The sequence below is a fragment of the Neovison vison genome, chromosome 4 (assembly GCF_020171115.1).
Source record: "Neovison vison isolate M4711 chromosome 4, ASM_NN_V1, whole genome shotgun sequence".
Taxonomy (NCBI): domain Eukaryota; kingdom Metazoa; phylum Chordata; class Mammalia; order Carnivora; family Mustelidae; genus Neogale; species Neogale vison.
Window position 1 is genome coordinate 134,084,082 of NC_058094.1, and position 24,522 is coordinate 134,108,603.

The 24,522-nt window shown below is 38.1% G+C and overlaps 1 protein-coding gene across 2 annotated transcripts in view; it reads left to right on the top strand.

Moving 5' to 3' along the window:
• Positions 1-24,522, top strand: part of LOC122903998 (zona pellucida binding protein) — a 114,858-nt gene that overhangs the window by 28,687 nt on the left and 61,649 nt on the right. For both annotated transcript variants that reach the window (XM_044244505.1, XM_044244506.1), the window contains 2 exons: positions 7,671-7,889; positions 20,273-20,349. In XM_044244505.1, coding sequence (XP_044100440.1) covers positions 7,671-7,889; positions 20,273-20,349 — 296 coding nt within the window. The remainder of the gene's footprint in view (positions 1-7,670; positions 7,890-20,272; positions 20,350-24,522) is intronic.

Consider the following 24,522-nt stretch of genomic DNA (forward strand, 5'->3'; position numbering starts at 1 on the left):
ATACAGTTTTGCCAGCTTCACTTCTTGCAAAGTCTGTTCTTCCTTTGATGAATTGTTTTTGCCCCTTGGTCAAAAACCAGTTGAGAATATTTGTGGGGGTCTATATCTGTGTTCTTTAATTTCTTCCCTTGATCAATAGGTCTTTTCCTCTGCCAGTACCACACTGTCAATTAATATAACTATATAGAAACATTCAATACCAAGTAGAGTGATTCTTCCCACTATCCTTTTTTTATGAAGATTGTTTTTGTGTTTTTCGGGACTTCTTCTTTCATATGAATTTTAGAATATCTTGAATGTACCTACAAAATGTCCTGGTAGAATTTCTGTGGGAATTACATATACTCTGTAGATAAATTTGGGGGAGAAATGTCACCTCTACTATATTGAGTGTTTCAATTCATGAACATGGTATATCTCCATTTAATTAGATCTTTCTTAATTTCTTTTATATGTTTTTAAAAAATCTATTCTTATTTCTTTCACATACATGTTAAGTATATACCTAAGTATATTATTTTGTTTTTTTTTGAATAATTTTGGATGGCATTCGGTTTTAAATTTTGGATTTCAAATGTTTATTGTTAATATATAACCAAGGATTTATTATTTGTGTCTTAATCTTATAATCTGTTTTCTTGTTAAAGTTACTTAACAGTTCTAGAATCTTTTTATTTTGTAAATTCTTTGTGAGACAGTCATGTCATAAACACACAGGGGCAGTTTATTTTTTTTTAATTTGTATGCCTTGTTTTTCTTACTGACTAGGACTTCTTATATTTTGCTGAATAACAATGGTTAAAGCAGACATTCTTTCCTTCCTTGTAAATGTGTTGTTAGCTGTGGTTTTTATGTAGGTTTTCTTGATTAGGTTGAGGAAGTTTCCTGTACCAAATTTGTTGATTATGTTTGTAAGTATGGAAGTTTGTTGGATTTTGTCAAGTGTTTGTTGTTTTTTTTCTGCATTGAGATAATTATGTGGTTCTTATTTTGTAGTGTATTACATTCATTGGTTTTTCAAATGTTTAACTAACCTGCATTTTGCGATAAATCCCATTTGGTCATGATGTATAATTCTTTCAGTACCCTGCAAGATTCAGTTTACTAGTGTTTTGTTGAAAGTTCTTGCATCTGTATTCATAAGAGATTGGTCCAAAGATTTCTTGTGATAAATTTTTTATGTGGTTTTGCTGTCAGGGTAATAATAATATGAATTGGGAAGTTTTTCTTCATTTTCTCATCTTGGAAGAGTTAATTACGAATTGTTAACATTTCTTTAAATGTTTTCTAGAATTTGGCGTGCTTGGGTGGCGCAGTGGTTTAAGAATCCGACTCTTAGTTTTGGCCATGAATTTCTTTTTTTTTTTTAAATTTTATTCCAGTGTAGTCACTTTGTACTTCAGTCCTTTTAAGTTTATTGAGATTGGTAGCTTAGAATATGCAACATCTTTGAGAATGTGCTGTGAGTACTTGAGAAGAACATTTTGCTGCTGTTGGGTGGAGAGTTCTGTAGGTATCTGTTCTGTTTTGTCCCTGACATTACTCAAGTCCTCTATTTATTTGTTGTTCTCCTACCTATTTTTTCTATTATTTTCAGCATGGTATTGACGTCTCTAATAGTGTTTTCTATTTATTTCTGTCAGGTTTTGTTTTGTTTTGGTGCTTTGTTCTAAGGCGTGTCTATGTTTGTAATTGTTCTTACTGAGAGGTTGTCCCTTTTATCTTAATAAAATGTTCCTTTCTTTCCCTAGGAACTTTTTTTTTCTTTTAAAGTCCATCTTGCCTGATAATTGTGTGGCCACTTCTGCTTTCTTGTATTTCTATATGTGTAGTGTATAGTTTCATTTTTCATCTTAGTACTTTCAGTTTATTTGTATCGTTTAAGGTAACATGTGACTCATTTAGACACCAAGTAACTGATACTGCTTTTTTAACCCAGTTTCACAGTGTCTGCCTTTTAATTAGATAGTACCATTCTTTCACATTTAACATTTTTATATAATTAGATATACACTGTTCTTTTGTTTCTTGTTTCATGAATGTTCCTCTGTTTCTCATTAATTCTTTTGAAGTAAATGTATATTTTTAATGTAGCATTTTAATTTCTTTTTTTTTAAGATTTTATTTATTTATTTGACAGAGATCACAAGTAGGCAGAGAGGCAGGCAGACAGGAGGAAGCAGGCTCCCTGCTGAGCAGAGAGCCCGATGTGGGGCTCAAACCTAGGACCCTGGGATCATGACCTGAGCTGAAGGCAGAGGCTTTAACCCACTGAGCCACTCAGGTGCCCCGCATTTTAATTTCTTTAATGATTTTTCACTGTATATTTTTGAGTTACTCCCTATTGATTGCTCTGAGACTACGACATGTATCTTAGCCTACCACTGTCACCTTGACATTTATACTAACTTATTTCCAGTGAGATATAGAAATGTCACTCATATATATATACACACACACACACACACACACACATATTCCCTTTTCCTGCTTTTTGTGGTATTAATATTATACATGTTATATTTGTAAATGTTGCATAAGTAACCATACATAGTTATTTTATATAGTTTTATGTGTTTCTGAGAAGCCAGAGCTAGAAAGGAGAGAAAGTATGTGTTTATAGGTTTTGTTTAATCAGTCTTCTTGTTGATCATGTTTTATTTTCTTCATTTGCTCCCACGTATCAAATTAACCATCTATAGTAATTTCTGTAGCCCTATACAGGGGACCTTTGGTACATTGTATACAAATTCTTTTTTACAACTGCTTTTTAAATCCATAAAGAGAAAAAAAGTAGAAGAAATATGCACTTATACTGTCTTTGTAATTATATAATTACCTTTACTAGAACACTTTGTTTTTGGGTGTGGATTCATATTATTGACTGAGGTCATGGTCTTTCAGTCTAAAGAACTTCTTTTAGCTGATCCATTTTTTAGCCAGATCATATCTGCTAAGCCCCTTGGTCCATTTCTCCTTTGCATGTTTTCATTTTTCAACTGCAGTGTGTCCACTTGGTTCATTTTTTTATAATTCTAACTTTATAGATATTCTTTATTTAATGTGAGATTGTCATTATGTCTTTCATCTTTAATAATAATCTTCTTGAGTTTTTTTAACATTTTCTTTCTTTTTTATGTGCACAAGCCGGGGGAAGGGGCAGAGGGGGAGATAGAGAAAGATTCCCAAACAGGCTTCGTGCTCAGTGTGGAACCAAACATGAGGCTCGATCTCATGACCCTGAGATCACAACCTGAGCCAAAACTGAGTCAGATGCTCAACTGTCTGAGCCACCCAGGTGCTGGTTTTAGCATATTTATGATGAATGGTTTGAAATCTTTACCTCTTAAATCCCACATCTGATCATTCTCAAAAGTGGTTACTGTTCCCTCGTTTTTTCCAGTACGTGAGTCATACTTTTTTGTTCCTTTTCTAGAAATTGGACTTTTTAGATAGTGTATGAACCCTGGGTAGTAACCTGTACCCCTGCTCTCCCCAGCCTTGTGATAATTATTTCATGTTTATTTGCTTAGCAAGTACCTACATCATTTCTGTGAAGTTCACTCCTCACACACCATAATATGAAGACACCCCCCCACCCCCCACCCCTGGTTTGTTTTAAGAAGACGCAGCTTAGGTGTACCCAGAGCAGTTTGATGGATCTTTTGTTTTTGACAATGCCCGAGACATAAATTCGTCTGAACACTAATCCAGTTAAATTTGGTTTCCTTTGAAAGCGTATTCCCCAGGTCTGTGTTTGAGATTTTTTTCTGACCCCATGGTAGCTCCTCCCCAGTGACTTTCCCAGTGTTGTTCTCAGACAAGAAAAGGAGAGGTTTTACTTGCAGTGAGCAAAGAGAACCTCAGGGCTGTTACTCACACTGGTGTCTCCTGGAACAAGAAAATTGGGGAAGCTTTAAGCTGAGGGTGCATCCATATTTATGAAGGGGCTTGCTCAAGGGGGAATACAGGTTGGAGTTGGGCAAAAAGTCATCTTAAGGTGGCAGAGTCCAGGTCAGTATTCCAAGGGCAGGCAGGGGCAGGCATAATCAGTTCTCTGGCTTGGGTGGGTCCAGCCTCTGAGTGCTCAGAGGGGTTTAGATCCGGTGAAGTTAACGCAAGAGTGTGCTTCAGGTCAGACCTCACTTTGGAATCAGTACTGGGAGTTTGTATGGTTTATTGTTTGCTTACAAATTTTTTTGTTTCTCTTTCCACAAAGGTTATTTCTGTTATCAGAAAAGTAAAGGATGATAATTGAGCATTTGCTGGCTCTGGTTACTGCAAGAAAATATTTAGCCTTCCCTAGTTTCTATACACACTTCTTCTTCCCCAGCCCAGGCCTCAGCCACCAGCCCGTGGAAGCGTTGAAGGTTGTGTTGCTGACAGATGTCATTTCACCTCCTGGGTGATGCCTCATTTCCCGTACTCTCACCCAGGAGAATGTGTTTAAATAACACTTTGCATTCCCTGAGCCACAGTGTGCAAGTTAACAAAGAGAGTGGCTTGTACCAGATCTCTCAGCTTTTTTGTGGCTTTGAAGTTCTGGCTCAGTTAAAAGTTGGTGATAGAGTACAATCCAGTAAACTGCTATCTGCTCATGATTAATTGAGATAGTTGTCATAACTAACTAGCACTGGGAATTTTATCACTAATTTATTGTTTCTGGTATGATTTGGCTGTCTCCTGGTCTTGCACAGGCTGTTCATTTCTGTATGCTTGCCTAAGATGGCCAGGGCCTGAAATTACTGTTCTTACGCCCAAAGAGCTATGACTTTCTTTTTCCAGGAACCCCTCCCTCTTTCTGCTTATGTTAGGACCATTTTCAGACATTATAAATGGCTGTTTGTAAAAATAATTGACATTGCTTTCATTGGGAAATGAGCTTGTACCATTTTTCCAAATGTCATGTCATGCTACTGTAATTGTTTTAATATTTTTAATCATCATTACTTTATTGGATATGCTATTTGTTATTTAGTAGTATTTTATTTTAAAATGTTTGATAAATTTTTCATTGTTGATTTTTATTTTGATGTCAATTATATCAAGAATGTGGTTATATAATATGTATATAATTATTATGAATTTCCTATGATTTTTGTATTTTTCCTCATTTCAGTGGGATTTTAAAATGGTTAGGGAAGAAATGGTCTCGGTTTCAGATATTGTAATGGAACTCAGAAAATTGGTAGATTTATAAGAAACATACCAGTTTTTGCCTATAGTTGGTAATTACAGGACTGTTGTTTGTTTTAAGATGAATAGTTAAACTTTGAGAAATTTCTTTCCTGTTTGAGGAAGAATAATGTATTGGTTAAGGACACAGATTACGTATGAGGCAGGCTTCTTGGTTAGAATCTTAGTTTTGATTTTTTAAAAAAGATTTATTTATTTATTTATTTTGAGGGGGGAAGAGAGAGAGAGAGACAGACAGAGAGAGAATGAACATAAGCAAGTAGGGGGGAAGGGCAGAAGGAGAGGGAGAGAATCTCAGACAGATTCCCTGCTGAGTGCAGAGCCTGATATGGAGCTCATCCTCAACCCTGAGATCATGACCTGAGCCAAAATCAAGGGTGGACGCTTCACCGACTCAGCCACTCAGGCACCCAGAATCTCAGTTTTGATACCATAGGCATGGGGCATGTGATGACATAATCCCTGTATCCCTCAATCCCTCAGTTTCCTCAGGATGGATATAAAAATACTATGATGATGAGCATTTTTTCATGTGTCTGATAGCCATTTGTATGTCTTGATTGGAGAAGTGTCTGTTCATATCTTCTGCCCATTTTTTGATGTGTTTGTCTGTTTCGTGTGGGTTGAGTTTGAGGAGTTCATTATAGATCCTGGATATCAACCTTTTGTCTGTACTGTCAGTTGCAAATATCGTCTCCCATTCCGTGGGTTGCCTCTGTTTCCTTTGCTGTGCCGAAGCTTTTGATTTTGATGAAGTCCCAGATGTTTATTTTCGCTTTTGTTTCCTTTGCCTTTGGAGACGTATCTTGAAAGAAGTTGCTGTGGCTGATATCAAAGAGATTACTGCCTATGTTCTCCTCTAAGATTCTGATAGATTCCTGTCTCACATTGAGGTCTTTTATCCATTTTGAGTTGATCTTTGTGTACGGTGTAAGAGAATGGTCGAGTTTCATTCTTCTACATATAGCTGTCCAGTTTTCCCAGCACCATTTATTGAAGAGACTGTCTTTTTTCCACTGTATATTTTTTCCTGTTTTGTCGAAGATTAATTGACCATAGAGTTGAGGGTCCATATCAGGGCTCTCTACTCTGTTCCACTGGTCTATGTGTCTGTTTTTATGCCAGTACCATGCTGTCTTGGTGATCACAGCTTTGTAATAAAGCTTGAAATCAGGTAAGGTGATGCCGCCAGCTTTATTTTTGTTTTTCAACATTTCCTTAGCGATTCGGGGTCTCTTCTGATTCCATACAAATTTTAGGATTATTTGCTCCAGCTCTTTGAAGAATGCCGGTGGAATTTTGATCGGAATGGCATTAAAAGTATAGATTGCTCTAGGCAGTATAGACATTTTAACAATGTGTTTTTTTTTTTTTTTAACAATGTTTATTCTTCCGATCCAAGAGCATGGAATGGTCTTCCATCTTTTTGTGTCTTCTTCAATTTCTTTCATGAGTGTTCTATAGTTCCTCAAGTATAGATCCTTTACCTCTTTAGTTAGGTTTATTCCCAGGTATCTTATGGTTCTTGGTGCTATAGTAAATGGAATCGATTCTCTAATTTCCCTTTCTGTATTTTCATTGTTAGTGTATAAGAAAGCCCTTAGGGAGATTCAAATTAAAACCACATTGAGATATCACCTTACACCAGTTAGAATGGCCAAAATTAACAAAACAGGAAACAACATGTGTTGGAGAGGATGTGGAGAAAGGGGAACCCTCTTCCACTGTTGGTGGGAATGCAAGTTGGTGCAGCCTCTTTGGAGAACAGTGTGGAGATTCCTCAAGAAATTAAAAATAGAGCTTCCCTACGACCCTGCAATTGCACTCCTGGGTATTTACCCCAAAGATACAGATGTTGTGAAAAGAAGGGCCATCTGTACCCCAATGTTTATAGCAGCAATGGCCACAGTCGCCAAACTATGGAAAGAACCAAGATGCCCTTCAACGGATGAATGGATAAGGAAGATGTGGTCCATATACACTATGGAGTATTATGCCTCCATCAGAAAGGACGAATATCCAACTTTTGTAGCAACATGGACGGGACTGGAAGAGATTATGCTGAGTGAAATCAGTCAAGCAGAGAGAGTCAATTATCATATGGTTTCACTCATTTGTGGAGCATAACAAATAGCATGGAGGACAAGGGGCGTTAGAGAGGAGTAGGGAATTTGGGTAAATTGGAAGGGGAGGTGAACCATGAGAGACTATGGACTCTGAAAAACAGTCTGAGGGGTTTGAAGTGGCGGGGGGGTGGGAGGTTGGGGTACCAGGTGGTGGGTATTATAGAGGGCACAGCTTGCATGGAGCACTGGGTGTGGTGAAAAAATAATGAATAATGTTTTTCTGAAAATAAATAAATTGGGGAAAAAAATACTATGAACTTATTTCAAGTAACAATTTCATTTTAGTAGTTGCAGTATATTTTAATTGTTTAAATAGCCACTTTTGTGTTGTTCTTTAATTTTTTACAGCTTATCGTGAGCCTCATTATTATTACCAGTTCACAGCTCGATATCATGCAGCTCCCTGCAATAGTATCTATAATATTTCTTTTGAGAAGAAACTTCTTCAGATTTTGAGCAAATTGGTTCTTGACCTTTCATGTGAAGTTTCTTTACTGAAGTCAGAATGCCATCGTGTTAAAATGCAAAGAGCTGGTTTGCAAAATGAATTGTTCTTTACATTTTCAGGTAAGTATATATAGTTCTTTAAAGAAAATGAATTCAAAACAAAAATGAATTATCTGCAGAATTTTTCAAAAGTAAATGTTACAGATCTGAATATGTTTCATGTTCTCTGCTTTGACTTAGTTCTGATAGGCCCCAACATAAAATTCTGATTCACATACTTAATGAAAAGGTAGCACTTTCCAATGTAGCACTTTCCAATAACTAAACCTTGCTGTGGTAATTTATTAGAGAATAGAATTTGGTATAAAGAAATGCCTACCTTGATACTTAGCTGGAAAAGCATCTAATTCTAATAACATGAGTTAATATTACGGACCAGAGGGACCATTGTAACAGCTTACCGTGCTTTTCCTAATAACACAGAGTGGAGACCCAATGTATTCTAGAAAACAAAGAATTGATTTTGTACCTACATGTATATCTATAAAGGGCCTGTTTATGAATAAATTTACTCTGTGGAGTAACGATTCGTATGTTCGTATTGGGTCTCCCTGCCCCTGGCAATAGGACTCCATCCTTTTCCATCTCAGATGATACCGCTTGCTGTTTTCCTTCCTCTTTACTCTGTCCTTCGTTCCTCTGCTGCTGATGTTTGATCCAATTTTCTGGTTTATTGTTGTTGTTTTGGCCATCTAGAATTGAATTTTTAGACATAGTTGAGATATGTGAAGCTTTACAGGAGAAAAGGTGTTCAACCCCATTTGCACTGTCTTTCATCTTCTTTAATACTTTCCTCCATCTTCAGAAGAATTTTGGAAGTTAGTCTGTAGCTGCTGAGACAAAGTATCACAGTTAGAATCTTTCTTTAGCCCTTCAAGGACTCACTATTAGCATTGGTAAGAGTTATGAGGCCTTTGTACCCACTGTGTTTAATAGGGGCTATTAATAGGAATTTAATAATCCTTACAAGACCTTGAAAGTAAAGTTTAACCCATAAGAGAAGAGATATGATATACAATAGAAATGAGGTATAGTGGGCTCGATATGAATTTTTCTAATGACTAATGATGTTGAACATCTCATGTGCTCATTGGCCATTTGTATATATTTTTTAGAGAAAAGTATATTCAAGTCCTTTGCCCAGTTTTTGCTTTCTTTCCAGCTTTATTGAAATAAATGGGCATATAACAGTATATAAGTTTAAGAAGTACAACATAAGGATTTTGTATGTGTATGTGTGTATCCTGTATATACACACATGTGTATATATGTACAACTATATATGAATGATTACAACAAAGTTAACACATCATCTCATATACTTACAGTTTATTTTATCTTATTCTTCTGTGGTGAGAAATTTTAAAATCTATTCCTTAAGCAGTTTTCAAATATACACACATTAATTATCAACTATACTCACGTTATATCTTCCGTAATTCACACTCTGCCTTATATCTGTGTGCTTACTCTTTTTATAACTACAAGTTTATACCCTTTGTCTACTTTTATCCATTTGCCTCAGGCCCCACCTGCTACCCCAGCAATCACTAATCAGTTTTCTGTTCCTGTGACTGGTTTTAGTCTATTCTGTATGTTAGTGAATTCATAAGTATTTATTTCTCTGTCTGACTTGTTTCACTTAGCACAGTGCCCTAAAGGTTCATCCACTTTGTTGCAAATGGCAGATTTCCTTCATTTTCATGGCTAAATGCTGTTCCATTGTGTCTGGAGACACACGCGTGCGTGCGCGCGCACACACACACACACACACACTTATTTCCTTTACCATGAAGAACTTTCCTAGTTTGATGTAGTTCACATATTTTTTGTTTTGTTTTGTTTTCATTGTTTGTGCTTTGGGTGTCCTATTCATAAAGTCATTGGCATGTTTATTGTCAGGGACCTTTCTTGCATGTTTTCTTCTAGGAATTTTATGGTTTATGTTTTACATTAAAATCTTTAATTCAATTCAAATTAATTTTTGTGAGTGGTGTGAGATAGGAGTCCATTTTCATTCTTTGCATATAGACTCTTTGCTTTTCCCAGTACAGTTTGTTTTAGAGACCACATGTTCTTCACAGAGTATTCTTGGCTCCTTTGACTTTATATGCATGAGTTTATTTCCTGGGCATTCAGTTCTGTTCCATAGATTGTGTCTGTTTTCATGCCAGTATCATATTGGTTTTGATTACTATATTTTGTAATATACATTGAAATTAGAAGTGTATTGCCTCCAGTTTTCCTCTTTTTCAGAAGTACATTGGCTATTCAGTATCTTCTGTGGTTCCATAAAATTTTTATTATTATTTTTTTAAATATTTCTGTAAAAAATGCTGATGGAATCTTGATAGAGATTATATTGGATCCATACATTGCTTTGGGTTGTATGGACATTTTATAATGTTGATGCTTTAAATTCATGAACATGAGATATCTTTTTATTAATTTGTGAGTCTTCAGTTTCCTTATCAATATCTGTTTGCAATGTACAGATCGTTTACCTTATTGTTTAAATTTATTCCTAAGTATATTATTATTTTTGATGTTATTATAAGTGGGATTGTTTTCTTTTTTTTTAAAGTAATCTGTCATTATTGTATTGAAATGCAATTGATATTTGTATGTTGATTTTATGTCTGTCAATGTTACTAGATTCATTTATTAGGTCTGACAGTTTTTTTGATGGCGTCTGTTGGGTTTTCTATATTTTGAAACACATCATCTGCAGACAGAGATGGTTTTACTTATTTGTTTTTGATGCAAATGCCTTTTCTTTCTCTTGCCTGTTTGCTTGGGCTAGGTCTTCTAATACTATTATATTGGAATGGTGAGACTAGGCACCCTTGTCTTGTTCTTGATCTCAGAGGAAAATCTTTAACCTTTTACCATTGAGTATGATGTCCGCTGTGGGCTTGTAATATACAGCTTTTATTATGTTGAAGTACTTTCCTTTTATACCCAATTTATTAGGAATTTTTATTGTGAATGGCTGTTGAGTTTTGTCAAATACTTTTGTATCAATTGAGATGATCATGGGATTTTATTTTTCTTCCTAACAATGGGATGCATCACAGTTGTTGATTTGCATATGTTGAACCATCCTTGCATCCCAGGAATGAATCCTATACCCATTTCTGGGATGCATGGGTGGTCCAGCCAATTAAGCATCTGACTCAATTTCGGCTCAAGTCATAATCTCAGCATTGTGAGATGGAGCCCCATACTGAGCTCTGTACTCAATGTGAAGTGTGCTTGAGATTCTCCCCTCTCTCTCTTTCTCTCTTCCTGTGCTCCTCCCCCCACCCACTCTCTTTCTTTATCAAATCAATCAATAAATAAAATGTTTTAAAAAAAAAGACAATGTATGCATTTCTTCCAGGTTGTCAAGTTTTTGGTATATTGTTATTCATAGCAGTCTCTAATGATTGTTTGTATTTCTGTGGTATCAGATTGTAATGTTTCCCTATTGTTTTATAATTTTACTTATTTGAGCCTCTCTTTTTTTCTTATCTAGCTAAAAGTTATACATTGGTTTATTTTTTCAAAGAACCAGCTATCATTTTTGTTAATTCTATTTTTTCCTATTCCATATTCTGTTTATTTCTCCTTTAATTTGTATAAGATTTTAATTCCAGTTACTTAACATACAGTGTTATATTAGTTACAGGTATACATTCTAGTAATTCAACACTTCATACATCTCCATGCACTCATCATGACAAGTGCACTCCTTAATCCCAATCACCCATTTAACCCATCCCCTACCTACCTCCCCCCTGCATTGGAAGAACAAATATTGTTAAAATGTCTATACTACCCAAAGCAATCTATATGTTTAATGCAGTCCCTATCAAAATACCAAAATACGTTTCTCACAGTAGAACAAACAATCCTAGTATTCGTATATAACCACAAAAGACCCCGAAGAGCTAAAACAATCTTGAAAAGGAAAGGCAAAGAAAGCTTAGAAGCATCATAATTCTGGAATTCAGGTTATATTACAAAGCTGTGGTGATCAAAACAGTATGGTACTAGCGTAGAAATAGACACAGAGACTAATGGAACAGATTAGAAAACCTGGAAATGAACTCCTAACTATATAATCATTTAATCTTCGACAAAACAAGAGAGAATATCCAATGGGAAAAAGACAGTCTCTTCAACAAATGGTGTTGGGAAAACTGGACAGCTACATGCAAAAGAATGAAACTGGGCCACTTTCTTATACCATACACAAAAATAAAATCAAAATGGATTAAAGACCTTAATGTGAGACCTGAAAGTATAAAGTCCTAGAAGAGAACCCAGGCAATAACTTCTTTGACATTGACTGAAGCAACTTCTTTTAAGAGATGTCTCCTGAGGCAAGGGAAACAGTAGGAAAAATAAACTTTTGGGACTTAATCAAGATAAAAAGATTTGCACAGCAAAGGAAACAATCAACAAAACTAAGAGGCAGCCCATGGAATGGGAGAAGACACTTGCAAATGATATATCTGATAAAGGTTTAGTATCTACAATATATAAAGAACTTGTAAAACTGAGCACCCTAACCAAATAATCCAATTGAAAAACTGGACAGACATTTTTCCAAAGAAGGCATCTGCTTTAATTTTTATTATTTCCTTTCTTCTTACATTGGGACAAGTTTTCTTTCCCCCCTCTTTCTTTTTCCTTGAAGTATAATCTTAGATTATTTATTGATCTTTTTTGTATACTACTTTGTTTTCTTCTAAGAATTTTGAAGTTTTACCTCTGCATTTAGGTCAAAGATTGATTTTGAGGTAATTTTCCCCAGGTATCTTATGGTTCTTGGTGCTATAGTAAATGGAATCGATTCTCTAATTTCTCTTTCTGTATTTTCATTGTTAGTGTATAAGAAAGCCACTGATTTCTGCACATTGACTTTGTATCCTGCCACGTTGCTGAATTGCTGTATGAGTTCTAGTAGTTTGGGGGTGGAGTCTTTTGGGTTTTCCATATAAAGAATCATGTCATCTGCGAAGAGAGAGAGTTTGACTTCTTCATTACCAATTTGGATACCTTTTATTTCTCTCTGTTGTCTGATTGCTGTTGCTAGGACTTCTAATACTATGTTGAACAAGAGTGGTGAGAGTGGGCATCCTTGTCTTGTTCCTGATCTCCATGGAAAGGCTGCAAGCTTTTTCCCATTGAGGATGATATTTGCTGTGGGTCTTTCATAGATAGATTTGATAAGGTTCAGGAATGTTCCCTCTATCCCTATACTTTGAAGCGTTTTAATCAGGAACGGATGCTGGATTTTGTCAAATGCTTTTTCTGCATCAATTGAGAGGACCATGTGGTTCTTCTCTCTTCTCCTATTAATTTGTTGTATCACATTGATTGATTTGCGAATGTTGAACCATCCTTGTAGCCCAGGGATGAATCCCACCTGATCATGGTGGATAATCTTTTTAATGTGCTGTTGGATCCTGTTGGCTAGGATCTTGTTGAGAATCTTAGCATCCATATTCATCAGTGATATTGGTCTGAAATTCTCCTTTTTGGTAGGGTCCTTGCCTGGTTTGGGGATCAGGGTAATGCTGGCTTCATAGAAAGAGTCTGGAAGTTTTCCTTCTGCTTCAATTTTTTGAAACAGCTTCAGGAGAATAGGTGTTATTTCTTCTTTGAAGGTTTGGTAGAATTCCCCAGGGAATCCGTCAGGTCCTGGGCTCTTGTTTTTTAGGAGGTTTTGGATCACTGCTTCAATCTCGTTATTAGATATTGGTCTATTCAGGTTGTCGATTTCTTCCCGGTTCAATTTTGGTAGTTTATATTTTTCCAGGAATGCATCCATTTCATCTAGGTTGCTAAGCTTATTGGCATATAACTGTTCATAATAACTTCTGATGATTGTTTCTACTTCCTTGGCGTTAGTTGTGATCTCTCCCTTTTCATTCATAATTTTATGAATTTGGGATTTCTCTCTTTTCTTTCAGATTAGTGTAGCCAGTGGCTTATCGATCTTATTGATTCTTTCAAAAAACCAGCTTCTAGTTTCATTGATACGTTCTACTGTATCTCTGGTTTCTCCCTCATTGATCTCAGCTCTAATCTTGATGATTTCCCTTCTTATGTGTGGAGTTGGTTTGATTTGTTGTTGATCCTCCAGTTCTTTAAGGTGTAGAGACAGCTGGTATGTTCTGGATTTTTCAATTTTTTTGAGCAAGGCTGGGATGGCTATATATTTTCCCCTTAGGACCGCCTTTGCTGTATCCCATAGATTTTGGACCGAAGTGTCTTCATTCTCATTGGTTTCCATGAATTGTTTCAGTTCTTCTTTGATCTCCTGGTTGATCCAAGCATTCTTAAGCAAGGTGGTCTTTAGCTTCCAGGTGTTTGAGTTCCTTCGGAACTTTTCCTTGTGATTGAGCTCCAGTTTCAAAGCATTGTGATCTGAGAATATGCAGGGAATCATCTCAGTCTTTTGGTATCGGTTGAGTCCTGATTTGTGACCCAGTATGTGGTCTATTCTGGAGAATGTTCCGTGTGCACTTGAGAAGAATGAGTATTCTGCTGTTTTAGGGTGGAATGTTCTGTATGTATCTATGAGGTCCATCTGGTCCAATGTGTCATTCAATGCTCTTGTTTCTTTATTGATTTTCTGCTTCGATGATCTGTCTAATTCTGAAAGAGGCGTGTTAAGATCTCCTACGATTAGTGTATTCATATCAATATGACTCTTTATCTTGATTAACAGTTTTCTTAAGTAATTGGCTGCTCCCATATTGGGAGCATAGATATTTACAATTGTTAGATCATCTTGGTGGATAGTCCCTTTAAGGATTATGTAGTGTCCTTCTGTATCTCTGACTACAGTCTTTAGTTTGAAGTCTAATTTATCTGATATGAGAATCGCTACCCCAGCCTTCTTTTGAGTCCCATTGGCATGAAAGATGCTTCTCCACCCCTTCACTTTCAGTCTGCGTGTATCTTTAGGTTCAAAATGGGTCTCTTGTAGGCAGCATATGGATGGGTCCTGTCGTTTTATCCAATCTGCAACCCTGTGCCGTTTTATGGGTGCATTTAGGCCATTCACATTGAGAGTGATTATTGATAGATACGTTTTTATTGACATCGAGTTACCTTTGAAGTCTTTCTTTCTGTAGACTGTCTCTATATTTCTGTTCAATGCTATTCTTGGGATTTTTCCTCTTTTATAGAACCCCCCCTTAATATTTCCTGCAGTATCGGCTTGGTGGTTGCATAGTCTTTTAAGCCTTGCCGGTCTTGGAAACTCTTTATCTCTCCATCCATTTTGAATGTCAGTCTTGCTGGATAAAGTATTCTTGGCTGCATGTTCTTCTCATTTAGTGCCCTGAATATATCTTGCCAGCCTCTTCTGGCTTGCCAGGTCTCTGTGGACAGGTCTGTTATTCTGATGGGCTTCCCTCTGTAAGTAAGGAGCCTCTTTGCCCTGGCGGCTTTCAAGAGATTATACCTACAATTATAATTTCTCAATTTGACTATCAGGTGTCGTGATGTTTTTTTGGAGTGTATAATCTTGGGTGGAGACCGTTCAGCCTCTAGTACATGAAGGCTGGTTTCATTCGCGAGATTCGGAAAATTTTCATGAAGGACTTGTTCCACGATATCTTCTAGACTTCTTTCTTTCTCCTCCCCTTCAGGGATTCCAATAATTCTGACGTTGGAACGCTTCATGGCATCATTTATTTCCCTGATTCTGCTTTCGTGGGATCTAAGCTGTTTGTTCCAGGCTTCCTCCTGATCCTTTCTCTCTATCTGTTTGTCTTCCAGATCACTAATTCTATCTTCTGTCTCGGTTACCCTAGCTTTGAGAGAGTTTAGATTAGATTGGAACTCATTGAGAGCATTGTGGACCTCCTCCCTGCTAGCTTTAAGCTCTTCCCTAACATTGTGAACATCCTGTCTGGTCGCTTTCAGTTCGGCCCTAATCAATTCTGTTTGGTCATCCATGGCTTTCTCCAACCTAGCTATTGCCTGGATAATTGTTAGCCTGAATTCTCTTTCCGACATATTGTCTATGTTGATAGCCGTTAGCTCTGTTGCAGAAGGTCCATCCTCTGTATTTTTCTTCTGTTGGGCATTCCTCCTCCTAGTCATTTTGGTGGGAGAAGACTGAACAGATGTAGCTGGATGTATCAACTCTGGTGCAGTCAAGGTGCACCCTGGAACACTTCCTGATCTCTGTCTCAGAGAGAAGCCTCAGTCTGGGTGCAGAAGCTGAATAAATTCCCCCTTGGACGCTGGCAGTGCAGGTTCCAAGTTAAAGACCCTGGGGGCGCAGGATCTTTTGCTCGTCCCCAAAGCCAAGGCAGTGGCGCCTGTCTGGGAGCTCCTGACCGCCAGAGAGGTTCCAAGCAGCGATCACACACTGAGATTTTGCCGCTGGCCCGGGCTGGGAGTGCCCGGCTTGCGCGCACCTCTTTTCAGAGGCGGCTGTGGGTCGGGCGCGCGTCTGGGGCACTGAGAACGGGGCGCTGGTCCGTAAGCCGCAGGCTGGGCTTATGTGCGCCTCTGTCCGGGGAAGAGTTCCGCGCGCGCGCCTTAGACTTTGAAACAATGGCGCAGGTCAAGAATCGCCTCCGGGCTTTAGAAACCCAGGAGAGCTGGAGGGACGTGCGCGCGCAACTCAAGCTTTGTGGTAGGGCTAGCGCGCGTTCTGCAGACCGGCGCAGCTCCCATCCCCTCACAGGAGCCGGAACCCACGAGCTCTGGGGCGCGCTGGTGGCTTAGGGACCAAGAGCGGTTTCTCCGCCGCACTCTCTCTGACTCCGCGCGGGGGAGGCCGTCTGGTTCGGGGACTTAAGCCCCTGTCCCTAGCCGCCCCGATTCCCACAATCCCCCCCCCCCCCCGCAATCCTTTGCTCTTTTGGAGTGCTTTCAACCAGTCTCCAAGTTAATGCTGGTCCCCAGACGCAGGGCACTCTCTCTCATATCGGGGTATTACTTTCGCACCGGTCGCCTCTGGTGGCTCCCTCCCCCTTTTGTTTATCTTCTGATATCAGTCCGCTGTTCCCATTCTGCTTTACCTGCTCACTGGCGTCTTCTGCCCCTGTAGAGATCCAGAGGTGTATAATTCTGATCTCAGGCTGATTTCATGGGTGATCGGAGTTCTTTGGTAGGTAATCAGCTCACTTTGGGGTACCAGCTGAAAAGACGCCTCTTCCTAGTACCCCGCCATCTTGTCCCCCCAAGTTCACTTATTTTTTTTTACAAGATCAAATTTGTACTTGAAACCCTACAGTGAGTTCTTCATTTTCATTGTCGTAACTGCCACTTTCAGAATTTCTTTTTCGTTTCTTTTCCTTCACTTTATTAGTATGTTCTATTTGTTGAGAAATTATTTTCTTCTTTGTTTTTGTTAATTTCTTTAGTTTTTTGAATACATTTAATATAATAGGTAATTCCAATTTCTGTGCTTCCTCGGGGATAGTTTGTTTGTTTGTTTGTTTGGCAGTTGGTTCATACTGTCTTCTTTCTTCATATTCCTTAAATTTTTTGAAAACCATACATTTTTAATAGTCTAGGAGGTAGTAATCATGAAGTCAGATTCTTCCACCTCTTTTGTGTTTGTTTTTGTTGCTCATGTGAGTTGTAATCATTTGTTTTAGTGACTTATCTAAATTACCTTTGTAAGACTCTGTTCTTTGTTGTACATGATCTCTCATGTCTTTTAGCTTGTTAGCTAGTGTTCTGATAAAAGTTTCTTCAGGTTCTGTGCATAAGTCAGCTTCTGTGGACTCAGCATTTTCTTTGTTGATGTAAAAATTAGGTGTTTTACAGAGTGTCAGCAAATTTGATTCTGACTGTTTTGTGTCATTTTTGTCAGCATTTCTATGGTAGGATATCACTTGAAATATTCTACTTCACCATGATCTCAGAGTCCTGGGATCGAGTCCCGCATCGGGCTCTCTGCTCAGCAGGGAGCCTGCTTCCCTCTCTCTCTCTGCCTGCCTCTCTGCCTACTTGTGATTTTTCTCTGTCAAATAAATAAATAAAATCTTTAAAAAAAAGATATCATTTCTTTATCATTTTTAAATTTTGTAGAAAGTTTCATATAAAAAGACAAAAAAGCATGCATAGTTTTATACAGGATGAGCTTGGCCACCTAGCCTAAGTAAAGCATGTATATCAAAGGAGGCAGGGGTTCAGAAAGAAAAGATACTTTCTTAGCTCCAGAGAGCTAATTGAACTGATCTAGACAGCATAAGTGTTGTTTGGTTTGCCTAACAAGGTGGTGGGGGTGAATATTGCCTGTTGGCTGTTACCACCTTTAGTACTGGAGTATAACTTAAGCATTCTAGATGTTAGTGACTTGATTAACCACTCTCTACACTGACTCTAAAGACTGGATATTTTTTGTGGATTCTGTTACTGTTTCCAACAATTTTGCTTTAGTTTAATGAATAGATTTTTTTTCTTTAAAGATTCATCTGTTTGACAGAGAGAAAGAGAGACATAGAGAGAAGGGAACACAGGCAGGGGGAGTGGAAAAGAGAGAAGCAGGCTTCCCACTAAACAGGGCGCTCAATGCGGGACTTGATCCCTTGAACCATGACCTGAGCCGAAGGCAGACTCTTAAAAAATGACTAAGCTACTCAGGTGCCCCTAAATTGTAGATTTTTTAAAAAGATTTTTTTTATTCCTTTGAGAGAGAGCAAGTGAATATGAGCGGGGTGAGGGGAAGAGGGAGAAGCAGACTCGTCTCCAAGCAGAAAGCCCAATCATTACTTGAGCTGAAGGCAGTTGCTTAACCAACTGATCTGCCTGCATACCCCAATAAATAGTAGATTCTGATGGATTTTTAAATTTACCTTAAACTTGTATACAGACTCAAATTAAAAATAAAATTGTGTCTCTTCATGATGATCTGATCTCATATTCATATTATGATAAAGAGGTAGACTCTGGCCTACTGTCTTCTGAAATACTTTGTAATGAACAGTAGTTTCAAAAGACCTTAGATAAATAATATTTTAAATATTTGGCTACATTTTTAAAAGTACTGTTTTAAAACTTCATTGTATATTTTTGATACATAAGTCTAGCAATTTTCATTTCCTGGGTCTAGTTTTATGATGGTCTCATTTTAAAAGGATTTAAAAGATAGTCCATAAAAAAAACAAAAAAACAAAAACTTTTTTAACCTTATTTACAGCCCTTCTTGGAGGTCTGCTTCAGGTTAACACCTGTTTTGTTTGGTTTTATGAAATCACTGTGATGTACTATATTGTCTTTTTGTGATATTTTGTAATACTTTATGATATCAGTTGAGAGGGCAACAGGGAAATTTCATGATGTGCACTGTTTTGAAGAGACACTAAAAAAGAATATTGAAGTAATGAAGATTTCCCATTATTCCACAGTACATTCTGCATTATTAATACTTCTATGGCCAGTTTTATTATTTTCATATCAGTGCTTATCCATCCAACATATTTTATATAATGTGCTAGGCAAATGTTGATAATATGAGCCAGGATCTGTCTTCTCATATAGAGAATTTGGGGAAAGTAAACTTGTCACAGTTGTTTGTGGTTATATTATATAGAACTTAAATTGTTAAGATTGACATTTAAATCCCATTTTCACAGCTAGGAAGGAGACAAAAATCATAATAGCCTCTTACTTTACAGAGCAGAGACTGGATCTCAAGGAGATATTAAATAATATGCCTGTGTTTATTAGTGCTAGACCTAGGGATAGAAATCAGATTTTTAAAAATTTTTTAAATTTTGAATTTCTTTTCTGATTTCTTTTTATGTATTTTCATAAATAATGGGAAGTTACAAGGTTTTAGAACTGTGGTAATTAACTTGATGAAATAATTTAGAAGGATTATTTAATGGAAATCCTTAAGTCATCTTTTTCTTATTTCCTCTTTGATTTTTATGTCTCATGAGTTTTTATGTCTTCCACATTGTACAGTTAAGTGGTATATAGTTATTCCTAGTAGCCTTTTAATGATCTTTTGAATTTCCATCTTATCAGTTATGTAATTTTTTTATTTATAATTTTGTTGGTTTGGGCCCTTTATTTTTTCCTTGGTTAGTTTCACTAAGGGGTTATAAACTTTGTTTACTTTTCAAAGAAGCAACTCTTCATATGGTGAAGTTTTTCTGTGATTTTTCTGTTCTCTGTTTTATGTATTTCTGCTCTAATCTTTCCTCTCATCATTGTCATCGTCAGGCATTGTTATTGTTACTATCATTATTATTAACCCTTAGGTTCACTTAGTGAAGTTTTCCTGATTTACATAAAACAAATCTTTGGCTTAGATTTATAGCTGAATAGTATAGTTTAACATTAGGAAATTGCTTAATTATTACTGGATGAGGAATATTAGATAAATGACCTATTGTATATTTCAAAAACCGATTTTAATATTGTGATACAGACTTTGGCCCTTGATAAAATATAATGTATTTTTTCAGTTTCATCTCTAGACACTGAAAAAGGACCTAAGCCATGTGCAGACCATAATTGTGAATCTTCCAAAAGACTGTCTAAGGTATGTTATGCGAGGCTGTAGAAATTTTAAAAAACATGAAAATGCTCAGTGTGTAAGTAAGCATCTCAGTAATTATTGAGCACATCAAATCTACCCCTCAATTTAGGAAATTCAACAGTAAAAATAAAACTTCATCAAATAATAAATGATAAGAACTTAATACAGTTAATATTTTTATGAAATGCTTTAAAATTTAGTATCTTGTAACTGTTAAGAAAGGTGATTTTTCCATTTCTTTGGCCTTATTTGCTATTCATGTTAATTTAGAATTATTAATCAAGTAGAATTCCCTCAGGTTTACTGTTACCCTACCCTAAAATGATAAAATTTGATCTACCGTGTTTCTTAATCATTTTAATGTTCTTCTAAAAGCAGCATCCTGTGTCTATGCTCAAGGCAGAAATTAGGCTGAGCCTCCCAGCAGCAATCTACTTTAGTTTTCTCTTTCATGTTATACTTCACATACTGTTTACACTGTAACTTATGGCAGTTTTGTGTCCTATCTGTGGTTACTCCCCTGTAATCAGAAGCATTTTGTAAAAGAATATTCTTTTTAGGGGAGCCTGGGTGGCTCAGTCATTAAGTGTGCCTTTGGCTCAGATCATGATCCTGGGGTCCTGGGATTGAGCCCCATATTGGGCTCTCTGCTCAGCGGGAAGCCTGCCTCTCCCCCTCCCCCTGCTTGTGTTCCCCACTCTGTCTCTATCAAATAAATAAATAAAATCTTTAAAAAATGTTATTTTTAAATATTTGAAATTTAAGATTACTTATTACTTATTACATTATGATAGTTGTCAAAATGTCCTGTGTTCAGGTCCACAACCATCACTTTGCCCAGTGAAACTGACAGGGGTATGGTTTCTTAATTTGTGCCTCCTGAAATATAGCTACCTCATCAACCTGTGTGTTATCTGGTATTCCATTTAAAAGTTTTCCTTAGGGGTTAACCTTCATCTCTGGGATAGATTTGATATTTATTTATTTATTTTTACTTTGGAAATAGGGCTTATGTTCTGGGGCACCAGAGAGCAGTCAGTCTTATTTTTTTATTCTTATTTCTTAATCCATGGGTAATGTGCTAATCATTCTTTCTTTAATTAATAGCACATCTTTTAGATTCCTACCAATCTTCAAACTTCTGAATAGTCATAGTCCTTCAGTTGGTGTAATTTCTTTGGTGATGTGGGAATGTGTGTTCAAGCAGAGAAATTAGGATTAGGGAAGGAAACAGACATTTTATTATTTTCCTTCAAAGTGATTTCATGCTGATATCCATTTGTAGTTTTCTCATACCATTCAACAGTGAGAATTAATTTTATTTGTACTTCTTATATTGAACAAAAAAATCAAATTCTGCATTCCATGAAACTTGCAGTAACAAAGGTGTGCAGTTTTATTAATTCCTTAGAATATTATGTAGCTGTATTGCATTGCTATCAACAAACATTCTGCCCTATGATTTTCCTGTCATTTGGATACTTTCTTTCTTTCTTTCTTTTTTTCTATACATCTATCTGCCTTTTTCTCTTCTGCTTTCCTTCCTGTTTCCCTTTTTTCTTTTCTGGGCGTAAGATGATCTCTTTTTGCCTATTATATTAAAATAGATGGGTGTTTTTTGGTTGATGGTAGTGTAATAACAGTATAATAGTTAGCACAATAATAAAATGAATTCAAAATCTCCAGACCAGAGTATTTTCACAGAAGCATTCCAGGGGCTTTGATTTACAAATCTGAAAAATTATTTTGTATTGTTGGCTTTATTGTTCATTTCATTCAGTTTTCAACTTTAGGGCCCTTTCGTTTGGTATTAGCTTCTTATTACTAAATACACTTTGAATTTAGCAAGGTCTAGGTAACCTAAAATGTTCCCCCAACTATGGGAGATTCAGACTTACTTTGCCATATTTGTCCCAGGGGAGGTGTATCTCTTTGAAGATTTGATCCAGATATATTCTGTTTCTTCTTTGATGCACTGGTTTTCCACTCTTCTCTTCCAGTGATGTATTTTTCAGTCTTTATGCCAGTGCCACCCTTTGTTCATGCCTGTACCTTTACAGCAAATCTGATGTCAAGTAGTATAAGTATTTTATCTTGGTTCCTTTTCAAGATTTGTTAGGGTCCATGATCAAAGGAATGAGACTGATACAAAGCGAAGGTCAAGCAAAGCTTTATTTCACGCCAAGCATCAAGAATCACACTGACCGGTCAGGGCTGTCTCTTACGAAAAGGTGACAACGTTGATCCCGGCAAACCCACTCCCAACGTGGCTGCTCTGGACGAGGCCTCTCCCAGGATGAGACTGTTACTAATGAGGTCACTCCCTGGACAGGGCTGCTCCCAAAAGAGGCCACTCTGGAGGAAGCCTCTTCCCCGATGCTGCTGCTCCCGCAGGGCTGCTCACCAAGGAGGCCTCTTCCCAGACGAAGCCGCTCCCTGGAATGACACAGCTCCAGTGAGGCTGTGGCTCCGGATGACAAGGCTGCTTGTGGCTCGGGGTGGCCAGATCTAGGCCATTCCCCCAGCGACGCTGCTGAGGGTTGTAGTGAGTGGGCGGGGCCGCTGGCGTCTCGGAGCTCTGAGGGCTGGACCGTTGGTGTCTCGGGACTGCAGGCATCTAGGGGCTGCAGGCATCGGGACCGCTGACAGTGGACCGCTGAGGTCTTGGGACTGCAGGCGTCGGGACCACTGACAGCTGGACCGCTGGTGTCTCGGGACCACTGGTGTCTCAGGACCGCTGGCATCTAGGGGCTGCAGGCGTCCGCTGACAGCTGGACCGCTGATGTCTTGGGACTGCAGGTGTTGGGACTGCTGACAGCTGGACCGCTGATGTCTTGGGACTGCAGGCGTCAGGACCGCTGGTGTCTCAGGACTGCAGACGTTGGGACCGCTAACAGCTGGACCGCTGGTGTCTCAGGACGACAGGCGTTGGGTCTGCTGACAGCTGGACCGCTGATGTCTTGGGACTGCAGGTGTCGGGACCGCTGTTGTCTCAGGACTGCAGACATCGGGACCGCTGACAGCTGGACCGCTGGTGTCTCAGGACTACAGGCGTTGGGTCCGCTGACAGCTGGACCTCTGATGTCTTGGGACTGCAGGCATCAGGACTGCTGACAGCTGGACCGCTGGTGTCTCAGGACGGCTGGCGTCTAGGGGCTGCAGGCGTCGGGACCGCTGACAGCTGGACCGCTGATGTCTCGGGACTGCAAGCGTCTAGGACCACCGGAGGCAGGATTGCCGGAGGCGGGACTTCAGGCGGCTCAAAGCTGCAGGCTGTGGGGCCACCAGAGGTGGGACCACAGGCAGCTTGAAGCTGCAGGCAGCTGGAGGCTCAGGACCACCGGAGGCGATTATAGCTCTTACAAGAGCTGTCACTGCTCTTCTGTTCCCGCCGACTCTTCCACTCCCTTTGACTCTCCCTTCCACTCCCTTTGACTCTTCCACTCCCTTTGACTCTTCCAACAGCTCTCTTGCTTCCTTTTTCTGACAGCTTCGCAGACCAACCTTTATGGGAATGGTTGAGCCCCGCCCCTACACAGGCAGCCAATTGAATCCCAATTCCCCCAGTAGATATACATACGCCTCACCGATTGGACATCTCCATCCGGCCTGCCCTGCCCCTACATCCTGAATCCACAAGCGAGTTCCTCTGGGAAGGGCACACCCTCACAGATTGTTCTAGATGTTCTCCGTCCTTTTTAATTACAGAATTTTTTTAAGTCTCCATGTCAGATTTCTAAAAACAAACAAAAAAATGCCCTGGATTCTGATAAGAGTTACCATGTATCTATAGGTCAATTGGTAAGTAATATTTTCATAATGTTATGTTTTCCAATATCTAAACATGTTAGTTCTCCCTGTTTATTTAGGTTTAAAAAAATTCACCTTTTTATTATTTTTTCTTTGGCAGTTTTTAGTTTAAAGGGCTTGCATTGCACATTTTCTGCCCAATTTGTTCCTAAGTATTTTGTGGGTTTTAATTTTTTTAGTGCTGTCTTAAATGGACTATTTAAAAAATTCATTGGCCAGTTGTTTCAGTTGTCCGTAGATGTTTGCATGGTGCATATTTGCATATTATATTTATAGCCACTTGTTAAATTCATTTCTTACAGTAGTTGCTTTAAAGACTACTTAGGATTTTCTATGTAAACCATCATGTCATCAAATGCAAATAAG